General features: G+C 52.4%; 3 protein-coding genes across 7 annotated transcripts; 2 read left to right on the forward strand and 1 right to left on the reverse strand.

The window, feature by feature from the left end:
- Positions 1 to 691: 691 nt before the first annotated feature.
- LOC148320684 (solute carrier family 13 member 2-like) lies at positions 692 to 7,486 on the reverse strand. Of its 4 annotated transcripts, none has more exons than XM_088279724.1 (12): positions 6,194 to 7,486; positions 5,166 to 5,738; positions 4,549 to 4,677; positions 4,291 to 4,427; positions 3,997 to 4,226; positions 3,466 to 3,643; positions 3,258 to 3,380; positions 2,936 to 3,145; positions 2,518 to 2,618; positions 2,326 to 2,441; positions 2,057 to 2,218; positions 692 to 1,362 (listed from the first exon to the last, which is right to left on the reverse strand). In XM_088279724.1, exons 2-12 carry the CDS (start codon positions 5,265 to 5,267, stop codon positions 1,012 to 1,014), a joined length of 1,839 nt encoding a protein of 612 aa, XP_088135850.1. In that variant the 5' UTR covers positions 5,268 to 5,738; positions 6,194 to 7,486; the 3' UTR covers positions 692 to 1,011. The 4 variants fall into 4 exon arrangements, with proteins under 4 accessions (XP_088135850.1, XP_088135849.1, XP_088135852.1 ...); XM_088279725.1 differs by having other exon boundaries at positions 693 to 1,137; positions 1,225 to 1,362; positions 5,166 to 7,483; XM_088279723.1 differs by having other exon boundaries at positions 5,166 to 7,486.
- vtnb (vitronectin b) lies at positions 6,476 to 9,148 on the forward strand. Of its 2 annotated transcripts, XM_088279728.1 has the most exons (9): positions 6,476 to 6,642; positions 6,717 to 6,833; positions 6,930 to 7,106; positions 7,664 to 7,803; positions 7,939 to 8,095; positions 8,157 to 8,315; positions 8,386 to 8,700; positions 8,768 to 8,940; positions 9,027 to 9,148. In XM_088279728.1, the coding sequence occupies exons 1-8, from the start codon at positions 6,573 to 6,575 to the stop codon at positions 8,902 to 8,904; spliced, it is 1,272 nt and encodes a 423-aa protein (XP_088135854.1). In that variant the 5' UTR covers positions 6,476 to 6,572; the 3' UTR covers positions 8,905 to 8,940; positions 9,027 to 9,148. The 2 variants fall into 2 exon arrangements, with proteins under 2 accessions (XP_088135854.1, XP_088135853.1); XM_088279727.1 differs by having other exon boundaries at positions 8,768 to 9,148.
- Positions 9,149 to 10,153: 1,005 nt separating this feature from the next.
- On the forward strand, positions 10,154 to 22,781 carry LOC148320686 (aldehyde dehydrogenase family 3 member A2-like). The gene is made up of 20 exons (XM_088279054.1): positions 10,154 to 10,291; positions 11,904 to 12,066; positions 13,027 to 13,258; positions 14,113 to 14,198; positions 14,670 to 14,878; positions 14,942 to 15,059; positions 15,952 to 16,093; positions 16,150 to 16,316; positions 16,553 to 16,652; positions 17,244 to 17,485; positions 18,019 to 18,064; positions 18,901 to 19,020; positions 20,003 to 20,050; positions 20,688 to 20,852; positions 20,973 to 21,118; positions 21,565 to 21,657; positions 21,741 to 21,807; positions 21,888 to 22,051; positions 22,126 to 22,321; positions 22,402 to 22,781. Exons 2-19 carry the CDS (start codon positions 11,905 to 11,907, stop codon positions 22,294 to 22,296), a joined length of 2,478 nt encoding a protein of 825 aa, XP_088135180.1. The 5' UTR covers positions 10,154 to 10,291; position 11,904; the 3' UTR covers positions 22,297 to 22,321; positions 22,402 to 22,781.
- The last annotated feature ends 11 nt before the right edge of the window (positions 22,782 to 22,792 follow it).

Consider the following 22,792-nt stretch of genomic DNA (forward strand, 5'->3'; position numbering starts at 1 on the left):
CGATCCAAACGTCTCTCAAGCCAGTCATCGTGTTATGAAAGCCAAAATAATTGGCCAATTACAGCTTTGAAGCGAATGCAAAATATGTGAAATTGAAATACTCGACGCCAGGCTGATGCTGACGTCGTTTCCTCGTCTTTGTTCTTTTTATTCAAATATGACAAGGAGAAAGTGATGACAAAGTGTTGGCGCCCCGTTCGCATGCGTCTCGCATCTTTCACCGTCAAAATACAAAAGCACACACGTGCACGCTGGCATTGCTTCTGTAGCGCACACGCACACGCACGCGCACTCTCTCACTGAGCATGAAGCCAATTGGTGGGCAAGCAGACTTTTCGAGGTGCTGATCCACTTTTGAGCTGGATCTCATCCACGAGTTCGTGTTTCATGTTCTTCGGAGCCTCGGCGTCAACGATACACTTTGATGAACAGCTTGTTGACGTGCGTGTCGCTCAGATGTGACAAAAAGACATCCACACCCATCAGGCTGAAGTGAGGCGTTCGTGGGGTGTCACACGCGCACGCGCGCATGCTGCTAACAACTCTGGAGCATAAAATGGCCGTCGGGAACTTGTTACAAGTGAGGTCAAATGAAGGCAGCTTGATTGTTTTGCGCTTCGTTCCAGAAGTTCAGGAACCGTTCGTCGGTCTCCTTGGAACCAGCAAGCAACATGAATGTGCGCACGCCTGTAAAATGTGGTGAGTGAAAGGGAACCGTGAACTGAAATAAGTCATTAAAAAAAATGTCATAAAATCCTGTTTGCGTTTAAAAGATGCATGCAATCAACTTTTATTTTGGTTTCAAGAATGTCCTTGAAAGAAATCAACTTATGAGTGACCCTAAAATGATAAAACAATTTGTGCATAAAAGTTTAGAGAGCATTTGCACGTGAAATACAAGTTGCCAACAAGTGAAATAAAAGCGAATCACGCGGCAGACCACATCGGAGCGACCCAACTCGCCGGCCAACGTCCGTCCTGGCAAGTCCAAACAAATTGCGGTGCCTGTCGTTAAGGTTGCGAGACGTTGGCCCAGGCGGGGAAGGTGTCCAAGTCAAACATGAGCACGCCCCACGTGTTGATGGCCAAATTGACGGTCAGAATGCCGATGATGTTCAGCACCGAGCCAGCTTTGACCTGTGGGAAAGCGCACGTCGCCGCGTTACGTCGCCAACAACAGCGGCGGCGGCGGCCATCCCGTTGCGTGCGAAGGCGGCTTCTCACCATGTCCATGACTTTGAGGTTCCCGAACGAGAAGGCGATGGCGTTGGGGGGCGTTCCCACCGGCAGCATGAAGGCCAGCGATGCAGAGACGGTGCACGGAAGCATCACGTAAAGGGGGTGGAGCTTGATGCTGACGGCCTGCGGGGCCACCAGGAACACATGAGCGGACCTCGTCACAAATACGACACGAGCAAGTCGCCGTCGCTCGTAAAACGTGTCTTCTCAGTGTCGCGCCCTTCAAACACACCCGAGCCATTCCGGAACACAACTCCCGCTCCGCTCGGCCGGGTCTTTGACTCCAAATTTCAAGGAAGTCGAGTCGCAATCGCGTCATTGTTTTTAATAGGCCGCTCCCGACCTCGTCTCTGACTTTTATTGTCTCGACAAAACGGCAAAACAACGTGAGGCGCTGTCAATGTTTGACTGTTTTTGTGGCCCTGTGGCAGAAGTTAGACGAGGAGGTGCCGGGTGGCAGCCTGGCACGACGGGAGCTTTGCTGAAGCTGTATTGGAAAATGAGAACAACGAAAGGCCAACCCACAGTGGCTAACGAGCGAGTAAGACTCGCAAAGAGAAGCGACGTGAGCGACGTGACTTTTGGCAGCCGGGAGGAATCAGAAGCCGATTTTCTCCACGACGGGTACGATGAGCGCCGCTTCCAAAAAGGACAACGTTAACATTCAGTGTTTTTTGCCAATAAGCCACGCTTGTCCTTTTGTTCCCTGGGATGACTTCTCGAGACTTGGAATTTTCATGACGGCGAGCCATTCGGGCAGTCACATTTGCTCGTGCGTCGAGTCGCGTGAGCGGAGTCGTCGGCTCGCGTGGCTCACCATGGACGCCAGGATGGGCAAGAAGAGGGTGGCGGTGGCCGTGTTGCTGGAGCACTCGGTGAACAAGGCCACCAGGAGGCACAGCAGCAGGGAAATGGCGAAGGCGGGGATGTTCTTCAGCGGCGACAAACTCTGGCCCAGCCACGTCGACAAACCAGACGCCTGAGGCACAAACGAGGAAGCAAATGACCAAACACTTCCAAGAAAAATGGGGCGAGTGGTGAATCGGCCAGCCGATGTCGCAGTGAAAGCAAAGAGGAAGCGCTCACCTCGCTTCCAGCGGCGAGGGCGTAGCCTCCGCCGAGAAGCAGCACGATGTTCCAGGGCATGTGCGTGTGGACCGCCTGCCAGGTGAGCAGCGTGGCGGGAGCCTTCGCCCTCGTGCCTGCAAGCAGCCGCAAGCATTTGGAGGATCGCTCGCCCTCGCACCTACTTGCGGTGCGTCGGCGAGCGCCGGTCACCTGCGTCGCCACGAGCGGAGCCGTCGCTGCCGGGCAGCCGCGAAGGAATGACGAAGAGGAGCAAGGACATCAAGATGGCGACCGTCCCGTCGGACACGAAGCTGCCACGCAAACACGACACGTCATTAGGTACGCATACGGCTTTTCCTTCAGCTTGTTGCGGTCCACTCGCATCGGGGCCACTTGGGGCAGCGCGCCGACCGGACGAGCGGGGGGATGGACCGTTCAAGCAATGCGGACTTTCCTCAGTACGATTAAAGTGATGACGACATTGAATTTGAACACTTTCCGCACAGCCGCTGCGGCTTGAGGCAGATTAGCCTGGCGGGGCAACACATCCGGGCCGCAATGTGATTGGACACGCACGAACACCCGCACACACGTGTGCCGCTAACAAAAAAAAATAATTCATTCTCACGGGCCATTCTTGTTGAAGAGAACGGTGGCCCATCCATCAAAGAAGCCCGGTTCTCGCGTGAACCACAGAAGCACCAACAGGACAAAGACGCACAGCACCGCCCCCTCGGCAAACTTGATGCCGCCCAACTTCTTGTACTCGTCCTTCATGACGCCGTACGCCTGACGGTCGCCGTCGCTCGCCGAGCCGCAGCCAAACAAGCGGCGAAAGCTGCGCCAAGAAAAATTGAGGAGGGAGGAGCTCAAGAAGAGCGCCCGAGCGTCACGTGAAGGCCGCCGATGAACATGTGACATGTGAGATCACGTGTGGCGAGCAAGCGCACTTGAATCCGAGGAATACGAACTGCAGCCAGAGCCAAGAGAGCAGCAGCGTGACGACCATGTTTGGGAAGGCGAAACCGAACCAGCTGGCAAAGTTGATGACGTCCTCGTTGTCCGGAAACATTCTGCACACGAGTCGAGTCGGCATGAGGTCCAGAATTAAAACCGGAACAAGATGGGGTGTGTGTGTGTGTGACAGACAGGTCCTACTTGTCAAGCTGCCCCTTGAGGATGAGGTTGGGCGTGGTCCCAGTGAGCGTGGCGGTCCCGCCGATACTGGCCGAGTAGCAGACGCTCAGACTGATGCCTTTGCAAATGCGCTCAAAGTTGTCGTCTGCCGGCGTCCCGCCAGAGTCGCGACGCTCTTCCGGATCGCCGTCCGTGTCATCTGACCACCACAAGTAGATTCTGTTAGCGTTCTTTCCGGAATGCTTGGGAACAAAAAGGTCAGAGGCACTCAAGCGGTCACGAGTTACGACCTGCGCCCAATGTCTTCCGCCAATATTCTGCACCACGTTCATCAAATGAACGCTCGCGACGCCACTCTTGGTTTTGAGCTGCCGGATTGTTCCTCGGAACTCGCCTGTTATTTCAGATCGGATCTCGAGTCGGGAGCTTGACCGAGCCGCGCTAAGACAATAATTTGTTGAGGGCCGAGTTGCGCACGAGCACCGGCGGGTTCCCGAGGAAAACAAAGACCACCCGGCGCCCGCCGGCATCAGGGCACGGCCGTCGACTTACCAACGGCTTCCCGGCGCGCCGCGTCCTGCTCGGGTGGCGATTTTTCCATCTCCAAGGCGGGAGGGTCGCCGTCCCCGAGCTCGGCGGCGTGCGCGCGCATCTGGCCCGTGTGCGCGTCCTTCAGCTGCCGCAGGACGGCGTGCGCGATGGGCAGAATCATGGCGGTGGTGGCCGTGTTACTGATCCACATGGACAGGAAGGACGACACCATCATGAAGCCCATCAAGAGCCTGAGGATCACACGGGGAGCTCAGCGCTCACGTTTGGCTCGCTCGGCGCACGGCAAGGTCTTACGGCGCCGGACGCACGCCCACGATCAGCAGAACGCGCAGAGCGATGCGCTTGTGGAGCTCGCACTGCTCCACCGCGATGGCCACCAGAAGCCCGCCGACGAACAGCATGTTGGTGTCCTTCAGGTACTCGATGCTCACCTGCAATGCAACGAGGTCACCTGAGCTGACCCTTCCGCACGTTGGCCGCTAAACCTGCGCCGTGACACTTTCATGGCTTACGTTCTTCAATGATGGGAGCCGACGTCGGGCTGCCGCTTACCTGTCCCGCCTCCATGATGCCCATCATGGGGAACAGCACCACCGGCAACAAGGCCGTCACCGCCAGGGGCAAACACTCGGTGCACCAACACAGCGCCATCAGCAGGATGGCGTAGCCGCAGCGTGCCTCCTGCTCACGCGCGCACACACAAGCGGACGCTTTCAAGGCCGTCGTACGCAGTAAGACGGACCTTTGACCTAAAACACCTTCTAATTGCTCACATCTCTTTTGAAGGTAACATTTCAACTTCCACTCGCACACACGCGGCGCGTGGCTGTTCGCACACTTGCCATGTCCATGTGGAAAGCATTTCACCCCCTTCAAATATTTCAGCAAGTTCCAATTTGCAATCGAAAGACGTGTCAACTTTTCCTTCACCATGACAAACGGCAAATTGCCGCCACATTTCTCCTTTAAAAATCAAGTCCTTCCGATCATTTCGTGGCGTTCGCCAGCTCCAATCAGGCTTGGATTGAAAACTTACGGCGCGCTGCGAAATTTTGTGTGTTTTTTTTTTTTTAAAAGGATGCCACGACGCCACACGTCACCTTCGTGTCATGTCGTGCGAGTTGCGTTCACGTGAAAGCATGCGACCAGAAAAGAAGAGCACGGCTCACCGAGGTGGGGCTGATCAGAGGCAGCGGGAGGAGCGCCACAGGAACCGCCAAAGTGATGACCAAGTTGCGGTGGCGCCGAAGCCACCCGATGACGCCGCCCATGAATCGCCGCGGCAAGGACAACAGACGAAGAGGAAGACGACGAGGTGGCAGCCCGAGGGTTTTTATGCACCAACCTGATCAAATATTAACTCCACGCCGGCCACTGGATTGGGCACACGCCTCAATGTTGGCGTCCAACGTGAAAGACAAACCCGAAGGCGCCGCATGAAGGCGGGCGGCCATGAGCGATGGGGCCCTCCTGCTTCTTCATGGATGAGGCACACCTGAACACTGCTGGTGTCTCATGCGCTTTCCGACAAACATCAACATGCGCAGGCTCGTCCCCACGCGCTTCTTTTTTGTTTCCTGCCTTCGCTGGAAGCGCTGACAAAGTGTTGACGTGATCCAATGCAGTCATCGCGAGAGCAAGTTTAGCGAGCGCCGCTCAGCCTCCTTTCAAAAGTCCACCAGAGGGGGGCGCTGCGGGGGGCCAGCACACATCAAAGTCTTCCCGAATTGCGGCTGCTCGGGCTTCCTCCAGCATTCCAAAACCAAGCAAATTAAAAAAAAAGGGGGGGGGGGAGAAAAAGAGAACTATATGAAAATAAATGTTTTTGTTGTACTCATTTCTTTCAACAATTCTGCTATTGGAGCAATCTAAAAGTAATTCAATGTATTCAAGTGACATTCATATGACTGCACTTTGATGACATTTTGTTAACGAGATTTCATCAGGGGTCCTCAATCCTGTTCCTGGCGGGCCGCTTGTTCTGCCTGTTTTCCATCTCTCGCTGTTGCAACACACCCGATTCAAATGATGGGGATCAAGATGGAGCTTCTGTGGACCTTACTGATTATTGATCACTTGAATCAGGTGCGATGCGACGCCAGCTGAAAAACAGGCAGGACACCGGCCCTCGAGGAACACGATCGAAAGACCCCTGCATTGGCGAGTCAGATGTCATCTTCATCGTCATCATTCTTACCAGAATTGTCACCCTCATCCTCATCTTGCCAATGTGCTGTATGTTTTGAAATGTCCATTTTAGTGCAAAAACACACACACACACCAAAAAAAACCTACACGTGTTTTTATTTGTTTGTGCGCGTCAACGTGATCAAGGTCAGTCGGCTTTTAAAATCAATTTTGTGCGTGTGTGTCACACACTGACTGGAATAACACATTGATCACTCATGCACACACACACACCAAACGCCAACATGACCTTTGTCGTTTTGGAGACGCCCGCTGGACCAATGAGACGGCGTCACGTCCCCCGCGTCTGCCTGCAGGTCATCGGCGTCCTGCTGCCACTTTCAACTCCGACTCGGACCGGTCGCTCCGCCAAACTTGTCTACGCCGCCATGAAGGCACTGCGCATCTTCATCTTGATGATGATGATGATGATGAAGGACACCACCTTCGCTGCAGACGGTACGTCAAGTCTCACGTGCACACGCTCGTGACACGTATTTGATCTGTGCATCTGCGTTTGCGTGCGTGTGCAGAGACGTGCTCGGGCCGCTGCGGTTCCTTCGACCCGTTGAGGAAGTGTCAGTGTGATTCCATGTGCGTTTACTACGGAAGCTGCTGCCACGACTTTGACCAAATGTGTCCCAAGAAAAGTGAGAGACGCGTACGCGCGACCTTCGAGCGTGTGCTCGCGTTAAGCGGGAGACGCTCGAGCGCGTTTGTCACGCGTGCCTTTGTGTGTCCTTCAGCCGCACGTGGCGACACGTTCGAAGAAGCTGAAGACAACCAAACCACAGTGGCGACGCCGGAGGAGGTGTCGCCACCCGGCGCGGCGCCACCTGCCGACGGAGACGCGGCCGCCTGCAGCGCGCGCCCTTTTGACGCCTTCCTGCAGCTGAAGAACGGATCCGTGTACGCCTTCAGAGGTACGCCCCCTGCAGGAGAGAGCTGGGCTGCATTCGGTTTTGGTGGCGTGGCCGAGTACAATCAGAAAAGCCGACGCCGTCCTTCGTCCTTGTAGCCAGTCGCGCTCCTGGCCAAGATTGAAGACATTTTTGGTGTTTCTCTCCACCATCGGGTCCCGTTTGGCGCCATGTCGGCGTCCTGCCGGGGCATCATCGCATCGCACTTCCGCAAGCTGCCCAAAGAGAGACGCTTCAAAGTCTGCATCGGCTCCGGCAAGCGAAGGAACGGAATGTCGATGGATCGGAAACGGCCGGCCGCCGGCGGTCGCTCACTTGTTGGCATCGATCCATCTCGGTCGTGCTCGCGCATGCAAGCGTGACAAAATGGAAGCGCTTGATTGATGACTGATCGTTCATGTAGAAAGAAAAAAAATAATCAATCGGTTCTACAGTGCCCTGCGACCGGCTGGCAACCGGGCGAGAGTGTCAGCCGGGTTAGCCTTCCGCTCGCCCGAGTGCGGACAGGATGGTGTTAGCATGTTGGCATGTTGTTTGTGACCCGCAACCTCTCCGCGCAGGCGAATATTTCTTTGAGCTGGACGACAAGGCCGTGCTTCCCGGATATCCCAAACTGATCGTGGACGTGTGGGGCATCGCGGGCCCCGTGGACGCCGCCTTCACGCGCATCAACTGCCAGGGCAAGTCCTACATTTTTAAGGTGAGCCAAGCGAACGCGAGAGAAGCTAATGTCGTGTTTCCTAACAAAAATGGAACGGCACGACGCGACGGCAAAGCAAAATGTCCTCCGGAGAATCACCAAGGTAAGGTCGTCCCGCCCACTGGCGTTCCTCAGGGCGGCAAGTACTGGCGCTTTGACGGCGACATCCTGGACGAGGGTTTCCCCAGGAACATTTCGGAGGGCTTCGACGGCGTTCCGGACGACCTCCACGCCGCCTTCGCCACACCCGCGCCAAATCACCGGCAAAAAGAGAAGGCCTACTTCTTCAAAGGTATCCGCCACACGGACTTGTTTCAAGGTACATGTTTGCTCTTCATGCGTGTCCTCGTCAGGTGATCAATATCACGTGTACGAGTTTGTCCACCAGCCCGGCCATCATGAGTGCGTCCTGATGAGTCGATCTCCACCGTCGCTCTTGTTCTCGCGCTACACCGACCTTTTTTGCGAACAAAGTCTGGACGACCGCTTTGCCGAACTCTTTGGGGCCACAGGTCAGAGGTCAGACTCGGGCACCACGCCCCCAAACGCCATCCTCTTCCTCATCTTCATCTCGGTCTCCAGCCAGCAGCCACTCGTCAGGGCCCCACCTCATCAGCAAGAACTGGCCTGGCCTCACCCCCCCAGTGGATGCAGCCATGGTGGGCCGCGTCTTCCTAAGCGCCGCCAAACCCACGCCGCCGCTGTCGGCGGGGAGGCGAAACTCGCGACGGTGGAGGAGGCCCAGCAGGAAGTCCAGACGCAGGCAAAGTCGACAAACGCTTTTCGACGATTTCTGGAGTGACTTGTTTGACGACGGTGAAACGTCGCAGGAAGAGGTTGCCACCGTGGCGCCGCCCACCAGCACGGCCAGTCAATACGTCTACTTCTTCAAGAGAGGTGAGACACGGTAGCTGGCGTGACACGCGCGCCACGCTGTACGTTCACGTGTGCGGTCCGTGTACAGATCAGTACTACCGGGTGGACCTGCGGACCAGACGTGTGGCGCTGGCCATGCCGACTTACCCGCGCTCCATTGCCAAGATCTGGCTGGGCTGCCGGCAGGAAGATGCTCCTGATGCCACGCGTGCTGAGAAGAGATAAAGGAAAAAAATCAATAAATACAAATAAAAATGAAAGGCAAGAAAACAGCACAGGGAAAACACATTTTTTCCGAACATGTCACGGCAATCCTTTGGTTGTATTTTAAGTGTTGAACATTTCAGCCAAACACAAACCTGGAAGAAGAGTGAGTGACAGGCCATTCCCTCAGTCGAGTGCGCCCCCTGCTGGACCAACGCCATATTCACGGCCAAGCCTTCAAAATAAATGTATTGGCTAAAACATATTCCACTTTGTGTGCGCGTCAGCGTGTTTTGACTGACGGCATTTTTGATCGAGTTAATTCTTATAATTCTATAAAATTGCGACATTTCATCACGGCAGCTGTATTTTGTATTTTTCAAGTTGTGTTGCGTAATGGTCACGTCGTCACTCAAATGTTTGCTTTAACAAGTGGGAATGTCATTGTGCAAGAAAAGCATCAAGAGGCACCGGAATTCGAACCCAGGATCTCCTGTGCTTTAACCAACTGAGCCACGGAACCTACCGGCAGAGGGCGACGTTTGCCGACCAATAAAACACGCAACATATTTTATTGAAGCGGATCAAAGTGACTATGTGCTTTCATCTGTACGCTGACGGCATAAATAAGGGCGCCACACGTAGTTGTGACGTCACCACATTGCTGTGAAAGGCGGCCCCACGACCGCCGACATATTTCCACCAACATCAACTGCGTGCGTGACCTTTTTCTACAATTTATTTCATCAGATTATTATTTTTTTTAACTTTATTTAATCTTTCTCGGAAGAACGAGCGCGCGATGACGTCCCCTAACTGACCTGCTTTTGGGGCATTCATTTTGTCGTTTTTCCCCCCCAAAATTGGTTGGTAGCAAGTACATGTTCATCAAAAACTCTATTAATTGGCAAATTAATAATAAATAAATGTAAAATGATTTATTGTAAATATTGGCGACAAAATACAATTTGACATTTAAATATAACGGGCTACTTTCAAATATATAAAATGTGAAGCACTCCAAATGTATTTTGTGAGACAAGTGTTACTTGAACAGAATTAAATAAGTCCTATCAGAAATATTATATAGATATTTGTATTTGATTAAACAATTGATTAATGAAAAGAGAGGATTTGTGTGACGTAGGTTCTTTCATACGACAGAAATGTGGCCCAGGAGGTCACGACGTCATATGAAGAGACGTTACGCGTCTGCTGTCGTACCGCCTTCTTCTTCTTCTTCGAAAATCTTATTGGACAAAACCAAGAGGCGTGTCTTTGTGACCTGTCAGGTCCTGCCCACGAGGAGGCGGGCATAGCGGGACTGTCACTCAAAGGCAAGACCGCTACAGTCCGTCGGATTCCGACCCGTTGCGCCGTTAACGACAAACTCACACGAGCGCACAAGGTGAGCACGACACGACACGACGCGACGCGACACGACGCGACGCGACGCAACACGACACTTCCTTTTTTCTTTTTGCTCCGCTTCGACTTCGCGTCAGGGACTACTTTTGGTCGCGGAAGTGCGCGCGAGCTCGTCCCGAAGCGAAACCGGTCGAAAATAAGATCCACTGCTCATGCACGCGCGTGGTCGCCCGCAAGCTTCTGTGTGAGGTTGCGCGCGCAAGCGCGCGCTCGAGCCTTGTGACGCCTGAATTTGAGGATTTATTTTTGTCTGGCGGCGACGAGCCTCCCCTCAAGTGCGCGTGACCTCCGCGGCTTGCGTGTACGCGTCGTAGAGCGCGGTTAAGGGACGCGCGTGTTCGCTCGCTCGCTCGCGCACGCACGCACGCACGCACGGGGTCTTGGAGGACGAGTAGACGACATCCCATAATAGGGCGGCAGTTTTGTTCGAAGTTGTTGAATGTTAACTATGAAGTGGACAAAAACTTTTTGGAGTTCGTAAAGCAGCACGCAAGCACGCGATTTGAGTACAAGTCCAACTTGTTGATACTTGGGTCAAAAGCACAATTGCTGTCTTGACATGAAGGCGGCAGCTAACAGTTGCTTCAAAAATTGGAAAATTGATCTGCCGCTGAATTGAGGAATGCAAAAACAACTTTTCATTCCTTTCTTCTAAAACAGGATCATTTCCTTCAAATTGAAAGAGCAGAAAATGCGGTTTGCGCGGCAACATCCATGCGAAAGTCCAAGCAGAAGCTTGCAAATGTCTTGCATCTGCTTGCTTGGGTATGGGACGGTTGTTGTTGAGCAAGCGTTCATAGATGATCAAAATAATGATCCACTACTTGAGAAGCCATGAGTTGTTGATTCATCAATTTATGGCTACGCTTCTACTCGACGCTTGTTGACGCGAGTTGAATTTGTCTGATGGCCGCGCTCGTTTCGCAAATCCGCTTTCAGCATTGAAATTCGCGCTCTGGATTTTAGGAGGCTAATGCTGATTCTGACGTTTGCCAGGAGAAAAAAAACAAAACAAACAAAAAAAAAAAAAAAAAAAATCAATTTCCGCCAACTTTAAAAAATATAAAATGAATAAGAACTTGTTTTTGGATCAACAATAAAGGTAAGACATTTGAATGTTTTGCAAACGTTTTGGTTGACGTTGACTACAGAGAGGAAGTTTCAAGTAGAAGATGCTGAAAGCGGCGTTCTGCGTTTCCTTGCCGTGTTGTCGGCGGTGGATTGAAGAACACGTGTTGCAGATTGTGCGGATTAAACGTCTCGTAGTCAATAATTGCACGCCTCAATCACTCATTCCCTAATCACAAGCTTGGACTTTTGAAGGAGGTGTGTTATATCAAATCTCTTATAGAGTCATTTATGAGTACTTCTTTTGTTCAAGGCCTCGAGTCAAATTTACTGCATGTAAAAATGATGAGCGAGTAGCCAATCGGCATTTACCTAACTGTCGTTTCAAGCCCAAGATTAGTCCGGAATCCCGCCGAGTTGGCGAGCGTGCCTTCGCAATCACAATCGAGACTTGAAAGTTGTTGCATTTGGTTCCACCGACCGGGCTCACCGGGCTAACCCGGCACTCCCGGCCTGTGCGGCAGGATGTCTCGCGAGCAGCAGGCGGTGGCGTGCGCCAGGCGAGCTTTTGAGACGGGCCGCTCTAGATGTCTGGAGCATCGCGTCCGGCAGTTGAAGAACCTGCAGCGCCTCCTGACCGAGCGCCGCGACGACATCGCCCAGGCCATCAAGAAGGACCTCAACAAGGTGGACAAAAACGTCACCGCGTCATTACAAACACGATGGAACGGCACAATCATAAGAAAGTTGCACTTTTGCAAGAGTCGTTCAAGTTTCTTTACTGAGCACATTTTACAAGGACAAATTTGGCATCATTGCAACTTTTACTGGCCTTTGTTCTTAAAAGAAGAAAAGCGCGTGCTGTCAATTTTTCTGAATACGTATTCATTGCATTTAATTCACCCGAAAAATTCCTCCAATGCTCGTTAGCAGGCAGTCCCTTGCTAGCCCACATTCCGGTTGCAGCGAATAACAAAGTAATAACTCACGAGCATGAACAGCGGAGCCCCGGTCTTCATCATGAATGCTTTCCAGAAAGTCTGAGTGAAAAGCCGACGCGATCCCAAGGCGTGTTTCGTGTCGTCGTAGGAAATCAAGAAAATCCAATCCGGCCATTGCGGAATCCCTGAAAATACATTTGGGAGAGGATTTCAAACTATGCCACTTTAGAAGCGGCTACATGAACGTCAGCGACTTTCTGCCTGTTTTGGTGCTTCTCTTTTTGGGGGCTAAACAACCACAAGCAGCAAAATCCAAATACATTTGAACAGCCCGAGCAGGAAGCGAAGACGTGAAGTTACCATCGGCGAGGATAAATGTCCTCGGTGCCTTCCGACATGTTGGATTGCTCATCGGGTCCAATGAGTTTCATTCAGTTCAAAGGTCGGAGGCACGTCGGCACCAGAAGTGTCCGAGCCAGGTCCAGAGAGTCCAAAGCTTGCCACCGTTTGGCCTGAGCCACAGGTGACTTGTGGCAGGCTTTGGACTTTGTGGACCTGGATTGGACTCCGTTGGCCTGATTTGGATGGGATTAGCCGCTGCAGTTCAAGCACATCTTGTTCAAATCCGTTTCTCCAAAGAAAAAAGTCAAAAGGAGCATTTTGAAACATTTCATGCAAATGACTCCGAGCTGCGTTTGTGGCTCAGAGCGAGGTGGTGATCCAGATGTACGAGACGCTGGGCCTGGAGGAGGAGATCGGCCTGGCCATCCGCAAGCTGAAGGAGTGGGCGGCGCCGCGGCCGGTGGAGAAGAACCTGCTGACCGTGTCGGACACGGTTTACGTTAAGGCCGAGCCCTTGGGCGTGGTCCTGATCATCGGGGCCTGGAACTACCCGTGGGCCGTCACCCTGCAGCCGCTCATCGGCGCCATCGCCGCCGGTACGCATGAGGCCGGCCGGAACGACACCTTTCCACCCGACCCGAGCGGCAACTCGGCTTCCTCGAGAGCCACATCCTGCCTCTTTCCCAACTCGCCCGACGCCAACACGCCGGCTTCAAATGATGACGCTTCTCCAGAGCTTAAACGGGCGGGATGTGGCTCTCTACAAAGTCAAATGTTTAATGTTTCCCATTGAAGCTCTGCAGGCACTCGTCGGCATTTCGGTGGCCAAAATAACCTGGTTTGAAATTCATCTGCCCGGCTAACAATCGGCCCATCACCGCTACAAAATCTTGCCACGTTTCTACTCGACCCAACCAAAAGCGGCTCCTTCGTGCACGCGCCGCATTGCAGCCCGTCTGCTGCACGAATCTTTGTGCCATATTGACTGAATCACCGAGCCACCTTTTGCACTCACTAGCAGTTCCGCTGAATGTAATTTGACCCCCGTCATGTGACCGGCAGTAGCCGCTCGACTTCCTGTTGTGATGTGTGGCTCAAAGTCGGCGCAACAAAATCAAGAAAGTCACGTCATGTTTTTTGGCTTCAGACTAACTCCTGCGAGGACAACCGCAACCGGCATGCGCGTGCATGACAAACACACGCACACACACACTCTTTTTTATGCATGAGTGTCATTGTGACGCAAATGTTCTGCGTGTGTGTGTGTGTGTGCGTGTTACTTTGCCTCTGCTATCGTTTGCCGGGGGGAGGGGTGGGGGAGGGGCGACATATCCAGGTCCCAACATGCATTTGCCCAGCGTGAATGCGACCCCCCCCCCCCCAAAACCACCTTCCCACACGGCCGCACGCCAAATATCGCTCAGCCACTCAGCGCGCTTTCGTCCGGCAGGTAACGCCGCGGTGGTCAAGCCGTCCGAGGTTTGCGTGCACACAGCCAAGGTGATGGACGAGCTGCTGCCGCTCTACCTGGACAAAGTAAGCCACGCCTTTGAACACGTTCATCAAGACATCTGCGTTTCCGAGATCAGACGTTCCAAAAACTGGCAAGACCAGACCAAAGTGACGTGAATGAAATGCAAGAAAACGCTCGCATGTTCATCTCTCGCCATCGGGCAGGCGGACGTTTTTGGGACAATCGGCAAAATGATCTTGATTACAGTGGCGGTTTTCCAATCAACTTGATCCGAGCCGAATTCCGGCGTGCGTCAAAGAATTGTTTTGTGGAAAAGAAAGAAAGAAAATCAACATTTGACCTGCTTTGGCAAAATACAAGACCACGCCTTTTGAAATTCGTCCGCCGCCAGAGAGAGGAGCAAAATCCTCCCGAGAGAGCTTCAGCGAGCTTGCGACTGTCGGCGTGACGAAAGGCCAATCGCAGGCAAGACGGAGGCGCTTTAGGCGGCCTGACCCGCCACTGCCATTTTTGTTTTTCTTTTTGCCGCATAGGAGCTGTACCCAGTGGTGACGGGCGGCGTCCCCGAGACACAGGAGCTGCTGCGCCAAAGGTTCGACCACATCTTCTACACGGGAAACAGCGCCGTGGGCAAACTGATCATGGCGGCGGCCGCCAAGCATCTGACGCCCGTCACGTTGGAGCTGGGCGGCAAAAGTCCGTGTTACATCGACAGCAAGTGTGACATCACCATCGCCTGCAGGTAGGCCGACGCCGCCCCCGAGACGAGACGCCGGCCGCTCGCTATTTGGTGCTTTGTGTGCAGACGGGTGGCGTGGGGCAAGTTCACCAACTGCGGTCAGACCTGCATCGCGCCAGACTACATCCTGTGCGAGCCGGCCATGCAGCAGCGCCTCATCCAGGAGCTTCGCAAAGCCATCAAGGTGCCGCAGCCGCCTCGGACTTTGTTGTCTTGATGGTGCCAGTTGGTAAGAACGTCTGTTTGGAGACGCTCGCATCAGTCCAGAAGGCTTCAGCGCTCGTGTTCATTTCCGGATCAGCGATCTCGTTTGAACGCAAGCCTCATTCGGAAAAGCCGCCTCTTCCCTGGATTTTGTTTCAAAGTCAAATTTCAGGCGAGTGAAATGTTCTGTGGGAACCCTTGCCCGCTTTTTTGCGACGCGACGAGGAACAACCCCGACATATTCGGTTGAACCCTTTAGTCATGCGTCCTATTCTTGATCCTCCCTGAGCCACAGCCACGCTCTGCCTGCCTGCAGCAAGCGTCCTCAATCCGGTTCCTGCAGTCCTGTCCCGTTTGCTGCAACACTCCTGATTCAAAGGACCAGATAGTCAGCAAGGTCTGCAGAAGCCAGATACCCATCCTGAACTGTTGCAGCGAGGTCGAGATCCAGGAAAACGGACAGGACAGGACAGGAACAGGAACAGGATTGTCTTAGTGGCAGATGGCTAATCCATATCCAGAGAGGACAAGTCCTTCCACAGTTCGGGTGGCTTCAGCCAAAGGTGCTTCGACTCAAGCGGCAAGTCAATGAGCTCGTTTACCTCAAGACAAACTGTGGCACGGTTTTTACCTTCTGGACCTGGACTTGCCACCTGTGGTCTTCGCGGGTTCCGACTCAACGTGCGCGTGCCAGGGTGCAGATAGATAGGAAGATGACGGCAATACAACGGCCTAACTCAGGTCACTTATCAACTTTGTCGAGGCCGAATCCAACACTGGCCTGCCTTCCAGTGTGACTTGATTTTAAACGGTTCTGCTCTGTTTTGTTTTTGGACCAGTCGTGTAATCTCGCTGCTGAAATTTTCTGACAGGAGTTCTACACGGACGAGCCCAAGACGTGCCCGGACTACGGCCGCATCATCAACCGGCGGCACTTCCGGAGGATCGTGTCCATGATGCAGGACAGCACCATCGCCGTGGGCGGAGACCACGACGAGGAGGACTGCTTCATAGGTGACGAGACGGCAAGCGAGTTGCGTCGGGCTGAGACTAACGTTGGCAACTTGCAGCTCCCACAGTGCTACGCGACGTCAAGCCTGACGCCAAGGTGATGCAGGAGGAGATCTTCGGACCGCTGCTGCCCATCGTGACCGTCGCCGGCCTGGACGAAGCCATCCGCTTCATCAACATGGGCGAGAAACCGCTCGCCCTCTACGTCTTCTCCCATAACGACAAGGTACGCCGCCTGGACTAAATGTTACTCGGCGACTCAACGTCGGGCCGTGTGCACATCGTATCCGGAACGCCGAGCACTTTGGAAAATGAATATCACGAATAATCCAACGAGACGATTTTGAAGGTGTCAAAATGAGCTGCCGACGAATCGTTAGGCCGTTCAAGGCCAGAGCGAGCTTGTCGCGTCAACCCGAAGGAACGTTGCGTCCCTAACGTGTTTGCCGTCCTGGGTCCAAGGTCATCAAGAAAATGAGGGACGAGACCTCCAGCGGAGGACTTTTGGCCAACGACTGCCTGGTGCACTACTCGGTCAGCTCGCTGCCTTTCGGGGGCGTAGGTAAGCGCGCACCCGCACACGCACGCCCTGTGATAAGCGGCCACCTTTAGACCCGCACGCAACTTTTAGTCCAACTATTTAGGCCACAAGTCAAACCTCGGCATTCCACGCAATCACGCACTTTGAATCCTACAGACTTTGCACCTCAATCCTTCACACAAAGTTGTTCCTTGGCGTCTCGTTCTTTTGTTTGGTGCTTAAGGGCCAGTCTTGTGGTGTCGCTCTTCTATCTTGTGTTGTGTTGCCTACGACTGTCTTTGATCCCTGAGGATTTTCATGGTCCTGCGGGTCTTCCGCTCACGCCGCTTACTGCCAGATTGCTGTCAATCTCATTTCCTGACTTTAGGACGTGCTTATTGCAAACACCTGCACCCGACTTTGACATGCTGGTCACGAGACTTGACTTGAACTCCAAACTTCAGGCTTGTCTGTTCTGCACTTTCAAACTTTTGGGTCATGATTTTGATAAACTGGAAAAAAAGAGACACATTTGCTCCTCCCACCTGACGGCAGCCGTTGCAGCTCGTCAACTTGTTGTTGTTGTGCAGCCGTGACACTGACCTCGAGCGGTCGCCGCGGTTGTGTCCGCAGGCAACAGCGGGATGGGCTGCTACCACGGCAAGCACACCTTCGACCAGCTGAGTCACCTGCGAGGGTGCCTCATCAAGGCGCTCAAGATGGAGGGAATGAACAACATGCGCTACCCTCCTCACACGGCCGGCAAGCTGGGCTGGGCGCGCTTCTTCGTCCTCAAGAACTTCAACTTGGGTTGGATCGGACGCCTGCTGCTGCTCGCCGCCGTCGCGGCCTTGCTGGCCGCCGTCGTCATGCAGGTGAGCGCGCTCTTGACGACTCGTGGAAGGAGCGAAGGCCGCACGCCTCGCCACTGATAGGACAGGACAGGACAGGACAGACCGTCAAGAAACATTCAGACAATCCAACTATACTTGGATAGCGCGTTTCACAACAGTTGGAGCTGTAACAAAGCACTTTCCACATGGTGTCATAGAAATTAGCACACAAATTAAAAGACAAACAAGTGTGCTGCTAATGACTCCGAGTGGTGCGAGTTTGCATGTTCGTCCAAATGCTGACGGCAAGTATGAGGTGAAAATGTGTCAAGGCCCAACACGTTGCCACGTTTGTCGTTTTTGCAGAAGTCTGAGCTGGTGCACAAGTTCTATCACTGAAGGGGACGACGGCCTGCCCGCGGCACCCGCAACTGTCCAATCGCTTCACACGCACACACACGTCGCTGCTGAGCCGAAACATTTCACTCATTTGGTTTTAACTTCTCAAACGTGGTGCTCATGTGAGGAACTGAATGACCAAACCTGTTTTTTTGTTTTGTCCCCCCCCCCACCAGTTTGCGTCCGGCCTGAAGCTTCTCACCGCCGACCGTCACTTTCTCGGTTGTCCGCGTTTATTTCAGAATCGTTGCATTAAGAAACACCACGTCTCCTCGCTTTCGGTTTTGTCTTTTCATAATCAATGACAAAAATGAGCTTCGATGCATATTCATGTCTTTTTGATTAACACTCTAATAAATGAATCCAACCCTGCCTCGTGTCGTTTACTCAAAGTCTCAGCACGCGCTTGACAATGCCGCTTACTCGCCACCGGTGGCCATCATACGTTGCCACTCACCAACTTTCACATTTTTTTCGGACACTATTGTGGTGTGCGTTTGTACAAAGAACTTTGTGAGAAGTGCTACGTGCACATTTTCATCCTTTGGAATTTTAAATAAATAAACGGTGTCCGGCCGGTGAGCACGATGGCCTCGCAGTGACGAGGTCGTGGGTTCGATTCCGGCTCCGGCTTTCCTGCGTGGAGTTTGCATGTTCTCCCCGTGCCTGCGTGGGTTTCCTCCCACATTCCAAAAACACGCTCTGAATTGTCTGTCCATGTCATCGTCAGCACGAATGGTTGTCTTTGTTGTCCGTAAAAGTGGCAACAAGATGGCCGCCCTCTGGCTTCAGCTGCCTGGGACCGATTGTTAGTCCACTCAAACAGAAATCCCTCTGCTTTTGGGGCGCTTCCAAATGCGAATTGCAGTTGCAGCATTTGATGAGATTGCAAATCAGAAGAGACCGAAGTGCGATGACCACACCGATTCGATTGCGGGCCTGTTGCTGTAATGCGACCTGGCCTGCAGGAGGCAGCGTTGACACATTAAGGACACAAATATAGCAGCACACGCACCTGTCCTCATGAAGGTGAGACACACGGCCCCGCCCCCAAAAAGACCTTCAAAAGTGGCAGCAGAAGAAGAAAAAGACTCGTCACCAAGCGCTCGCGTTGGAATGCATCATGGATCTTGTGCGTCTGGCGCTCGCTCTCGCTCCTCTCTTCTCCACATGCGCAGGTAGGACAGCTTGTCTCATCTTGACATGTTTTGCATTTCAAGCAATCAAACAGCAGCAGATAAAAATGTCAAGAAAAACAAAGTTATGAGAAGAGCAATTTTCTTCATACCGTCGACGGGGTCCAATGTAGTCTTTGCCAGAGTTGTTGTTCCACACTTCGAGGTGACTTTTATGAACTTTTCCCAACATGTTGAGACGGAAGCACAAGCGTGTCGTTGACGTCGCTCCTAAAGCGCACCAGATGGATGTGTCCCAATACTTTTGGAGCACAAGACCAAATTGTGAGAATCAACATTTTCTTTCAAATAGAATTGACCTCTGTGGATGTCACTGGGATGCGAACACACACGCACAATTCAGGTGCCCTGTCCTTGTGTGTGCATGCGTGAGTACAGTCTCGCAGGTGTGAAGAATGAAACAATGAGCATTCATGAAGCTCTGAAAAGATGGAGGAGGAGGCAACGGAGCAAGCAGGGTGAGAAATGGTGGAGGGGGAAAGGAACAAAGAGTGAAAGCGCTCGGAATCCGTCATTTGCGTTTGCATTTCCCACCGTCACTTTTGTGTGTGAACGCACCAACGCAATTTGTATCAACAACTCATCCATTGTCACTTTCATCGTTTGGAGACCTCGCTTAACTTGAAATTGTGAAACCGCTCGCAATTGCCGCATCTCAGCAGTTAATATTCCGCCACTTCTCCAATCCTCCAAAAAAAGAGGGCATTTGCCAACATCTGCTTCCACTTTGGAAAATATCAAATCAACAAATTTGGCAAATTTGTTGACAAACCAAAAGTGAATCATCATCACTTAATGCTTGTCAATTTGAAATGAGGCACTGTAATGAAAAAAAAAGAAGAGGAAACAATTCATCGATTAACAATAAGCCACAAATGACTGAAATAATCAAATGCAACCTTACGGGCGCCCCATCGAGATAGCCGTAAAGATCAGGATTGTGTGTGTGTGTGTGTGTGTCTAGGTGGGTGGTGTTACGAGAACCAGTACTCCTGTGACGCCACTTGCAGAGGTAGGACCACGTCGTCTCTCATGATGCAGTGACCATGCACTTTTTTTTTCTCAAGTTGGAGGAGGTGTAAGGTGCCTGAGACTGGATTAGGTACACCGCGTCATCAAAGACAAAATTCAACTTTTTTTTGATATAACAATCATTTAAAGGAGGGCTGTGCAATTAATCGAAATTCAATTGCGATTATTACATTCAATGATCACAACTTTGGCATCATTGTAAAAAACACAACAAAAACAATTATTATACCAGTATCATATACAAAATATCATTAAATTAAGTCTCATTTGACATGTCATGCTACAGTGTTTAGACTTGAGTTCAAAATTTGAGCGTTGTAAATACATTTTTTATGTTTGTTTACATTTATAAATTCCACGCCAAGAAATAATATATATAGTATTTTTTTTTTAGGTTTTGTGATAAATAGAAATCTGCCATCTTTCTCTTTGCTGACATACATTTAAGTGTGCAAGAATGTTAAAAAAAAAAAAAAATGGAATTCCCTCAGGAGGTCAGAAAACGTGTTCCGTTTCCTAACGTGGACAATGTGTGTGATGAGCAGGGGTACCTAATCAAGTGTCCGAATGGCAAACGTGAGACTGACCCGAATGCCCGGGTGTCGTTTTGGATTCAGACCCGAGCGGGTGGTCTTTGGACTTCCCTCGCTGCGGCGGACTCCGCCAGTCGCCCATCAACATCGTGACTGGCAAAGTTCACGTCAATACGGCGCTGCCCCCCCTCCAGTTCATCGGTCACGGCGACCGCATCAACATCACTGTGGAGAACAAAGGACATTCCGGTAAACGCAGGACGTCTTGCCTGCAACCTATTTTTGGGCCACAAACAACAACAAAAAAAAAAAATCACCATGAGAGTTGGGACTCACCACCTCGCTGCTCTCCAAACGTTCTTTGTTCAGCTCACTTCCACCTTCCCCAGTCGGTGCGTCTGACCGGAGGCGCTCTGCCGGGTCACTACCGGGCGGCCCAGTTCCATTTCCACTGGGGGTCGAGCGGAATCCCCGGATCGGAACACACCATCGATGGAGAGCGATTCCCCATGGAGGTGGCCGGCGCACCTGCAACTTCCAAACGCATCACAAACAAAACGCGCCACTTTACTTGCGCAAAACATCGACACACCTTTTGCGCAACAGCGACCGTACGATATTCATCCGCGTCTTCATCACCTATTTACAGAAATGGGTAGTCCGTGCCGGCAATTTTTCTGAATAAGGCCAGAGGGTCGAGGGCACACGCTCGGCATATTCGCCTTTCTGCAATCTCGTCATCGACGATATCGACTGACCTTCTGCTGATACCAGCCGACCTTTGCGGCACAATATGATGTTGCGATGTTCTTATGTTCCATTTTCTGCAAAGCGCTTTCTCACAGCGACAGCGGTTGTCAAATTCTTTCCCAAACATGAAGTAGGTGACTTTTTTCGACATCTACCGTCATAACGTAGCAACCCCAAGCCGCACGACTCACTCAGCCTCCCTCGCCTACAGCTTCACATGGTGCACATCAAGGAGCCGTACGGATCCCTGACTGAAGCGGAACACGACATGGCCGGAATCGCCCTGCTGGCCTTCCTCTTTGAGGTGGCACGAGCACGCACGAGCGAGCGCCGCTTCATCCGGGCGAGCGCGTTTAGCACGCAGCTGATTGGCACTTTTGTTGACAGGAAGCCACCGAGGACCATCCTCACCTGGACGCCGTCATCGGCGCTCTGGGACGAGTGCGGCACAACGGTAGGCGCAAACGGCGGCGGCACACTTGGCTCGGCCTGCGCTCCTCCGCAGCGTCGCACCTGTGCTCGTTTGTCCCGCAGGCTCCACGACGCTCATGTCCCACTTCAAGCTGAGCGACATCATCCCGCCTTCCGGGGAGCTGCGAGGCTACTACCGCTACGTGGGCTCCATGACGACGCCGGGATGTGAACAGGCGGTGGCGTGGACCGTCTTCCTCAAGACGCTGCCCGTCAGCAGTCGGCAGGTAGGCGGGCGTGCGCGCGCTCGGGCGGGCGCTGGTGCGGCACGGCCGCTGACAGCAGGCGTGTTCGTCGCCAGCTGGACGCCGTGGTGCAGCAGTGCCGATTCTGGACGGGTCAGCCCATGACGCACATCTTCAGACCCACGCAGCCGCTGGACGGACGCGTCGTGTACCGCTCCAACTCGGCCTGCGCCGTCACGCCGGCCTTCTGGCTCGTGCTCACCGCGACCGCCGCGCTCACCTGTTGAAGCCATCGACACGCATGCGCATACTGTACGGTGCACACAACATACGTGACGTCAGAGCTTTTCACGTCGCTTGCATCGCTAACGTTCTAACTTCTTTGCCCACAGGTCCAATTTTGCCCCGCAAGACGAAGCTCCAAAATGGACCGAGCCGCAGCTTGGAACAGCCATCAAATCGACAGTTGCATCTAATATTCTATTTCAGTCGTTCAACTCAAAAATTGAAACTCACGTTGGATATGTCGACATACGCAGAGCAAAAAAATAAAATAAATAAATAAATTGGGATTTGATTTGAGCTCCTTGCACATCAAAATCCAAATTCAACAAATTTGAAAGGAACTTGAAGGACGCATTGCAATTTGCCTAGAAAAATAAATGAGAAAATATGCGCATGCAAAGCATGAAAATTTGTTTTCTTTCAATAGAATAAAATTGATGCTCAAATTACACACACATATATATATTTAATTATAAACACTAGAATACGAGTTTCACT

This window comes from Idiotropiscis lumnitzeri, chromosome 17, assembly GCF_059441095.1.
Source record: "Idiotropiscis lumnitzeri isolate Australia: NSW breed Sydney's pygmy pipehorse chromosome 17, RoL_Ilum_1.0, whole genome shotgun sequence".
NCBI lineage: Eukaryota > Metazoa > Chordata > Actinopteri > Syngnathiformes > Syngnathidae > Idiotropiscis > Idiotropiscis lumnitzeri.

Excerpts from the sequence above, each read along its gene's own strand:
- LOC148320684 (XM_088279724.1), bottom strand. The coding sequence starts at position 5,267 with ATGGGCGGCGTCATCGGGTGGCTTCGGCGCCACCGCAACTTGGTCATC. Across the intron at positions 3,644-3,996 it reads GGCGCGCCGGGAAGCCGTTG|ATGACACGGACGGCGATCCG; the intron begins GTAAGTCGACGG and ends TGTGGTGGTCAG. Across the intron at positions 2,219-2,325 it reads CCCTCGCCGCTGGAAGCGAG|GCGTCTGGTTTGTCGACGTG; the intron begins GTGAGCGCTTCC and ends TTTGTGCCTCAG.
- LOC148320686 (XM_088279054.1), top strand. The coding sequence starts at position 11,905 with ATGTCTCGCGAGCAGCAGGCGGTGGCGTGCGCCAGGCGAGCTTTTGAG. Across the intron at positions 14,879-14,941 it reads GACATCACCATCGCCTGCAG|ACGGGTGGCGTGGGGCAAGT; the intron begins GTAGGCCGACGC and ends CTTTGTGTGCAG. Across the intron at positions 16,094-16,149 it reads CGAGGAGGACTGCTTCATAG|CTCCCACAGTGCTACGCGAC; the intron begins GTGACGAGACGG and ends GGCAACTTGCAG.
- vtnb (XM_088279727.1), top strand. The coding sequence starts at position 6,573 with ATGAAGGCACTGCGCATCTTCATCTTGATGATGATGATGATGATGAAG. Across the intron at positions 7,107-7,663 it reads ATCCGTGTACGCCTTCAGAG|GCGAATATTTCTTTGAGCTG; the intron begins GTACGCCCCCTG and ends CTCTCCGCGCAG. Across the intron at positions 8,701-8,767 it reads CGTCTACTTCTTCAAGAGAG|ATCAGTACTACCGGGTGGAC; the intron begins GTGAGACACGGT and ends GTCCGTGTACAG.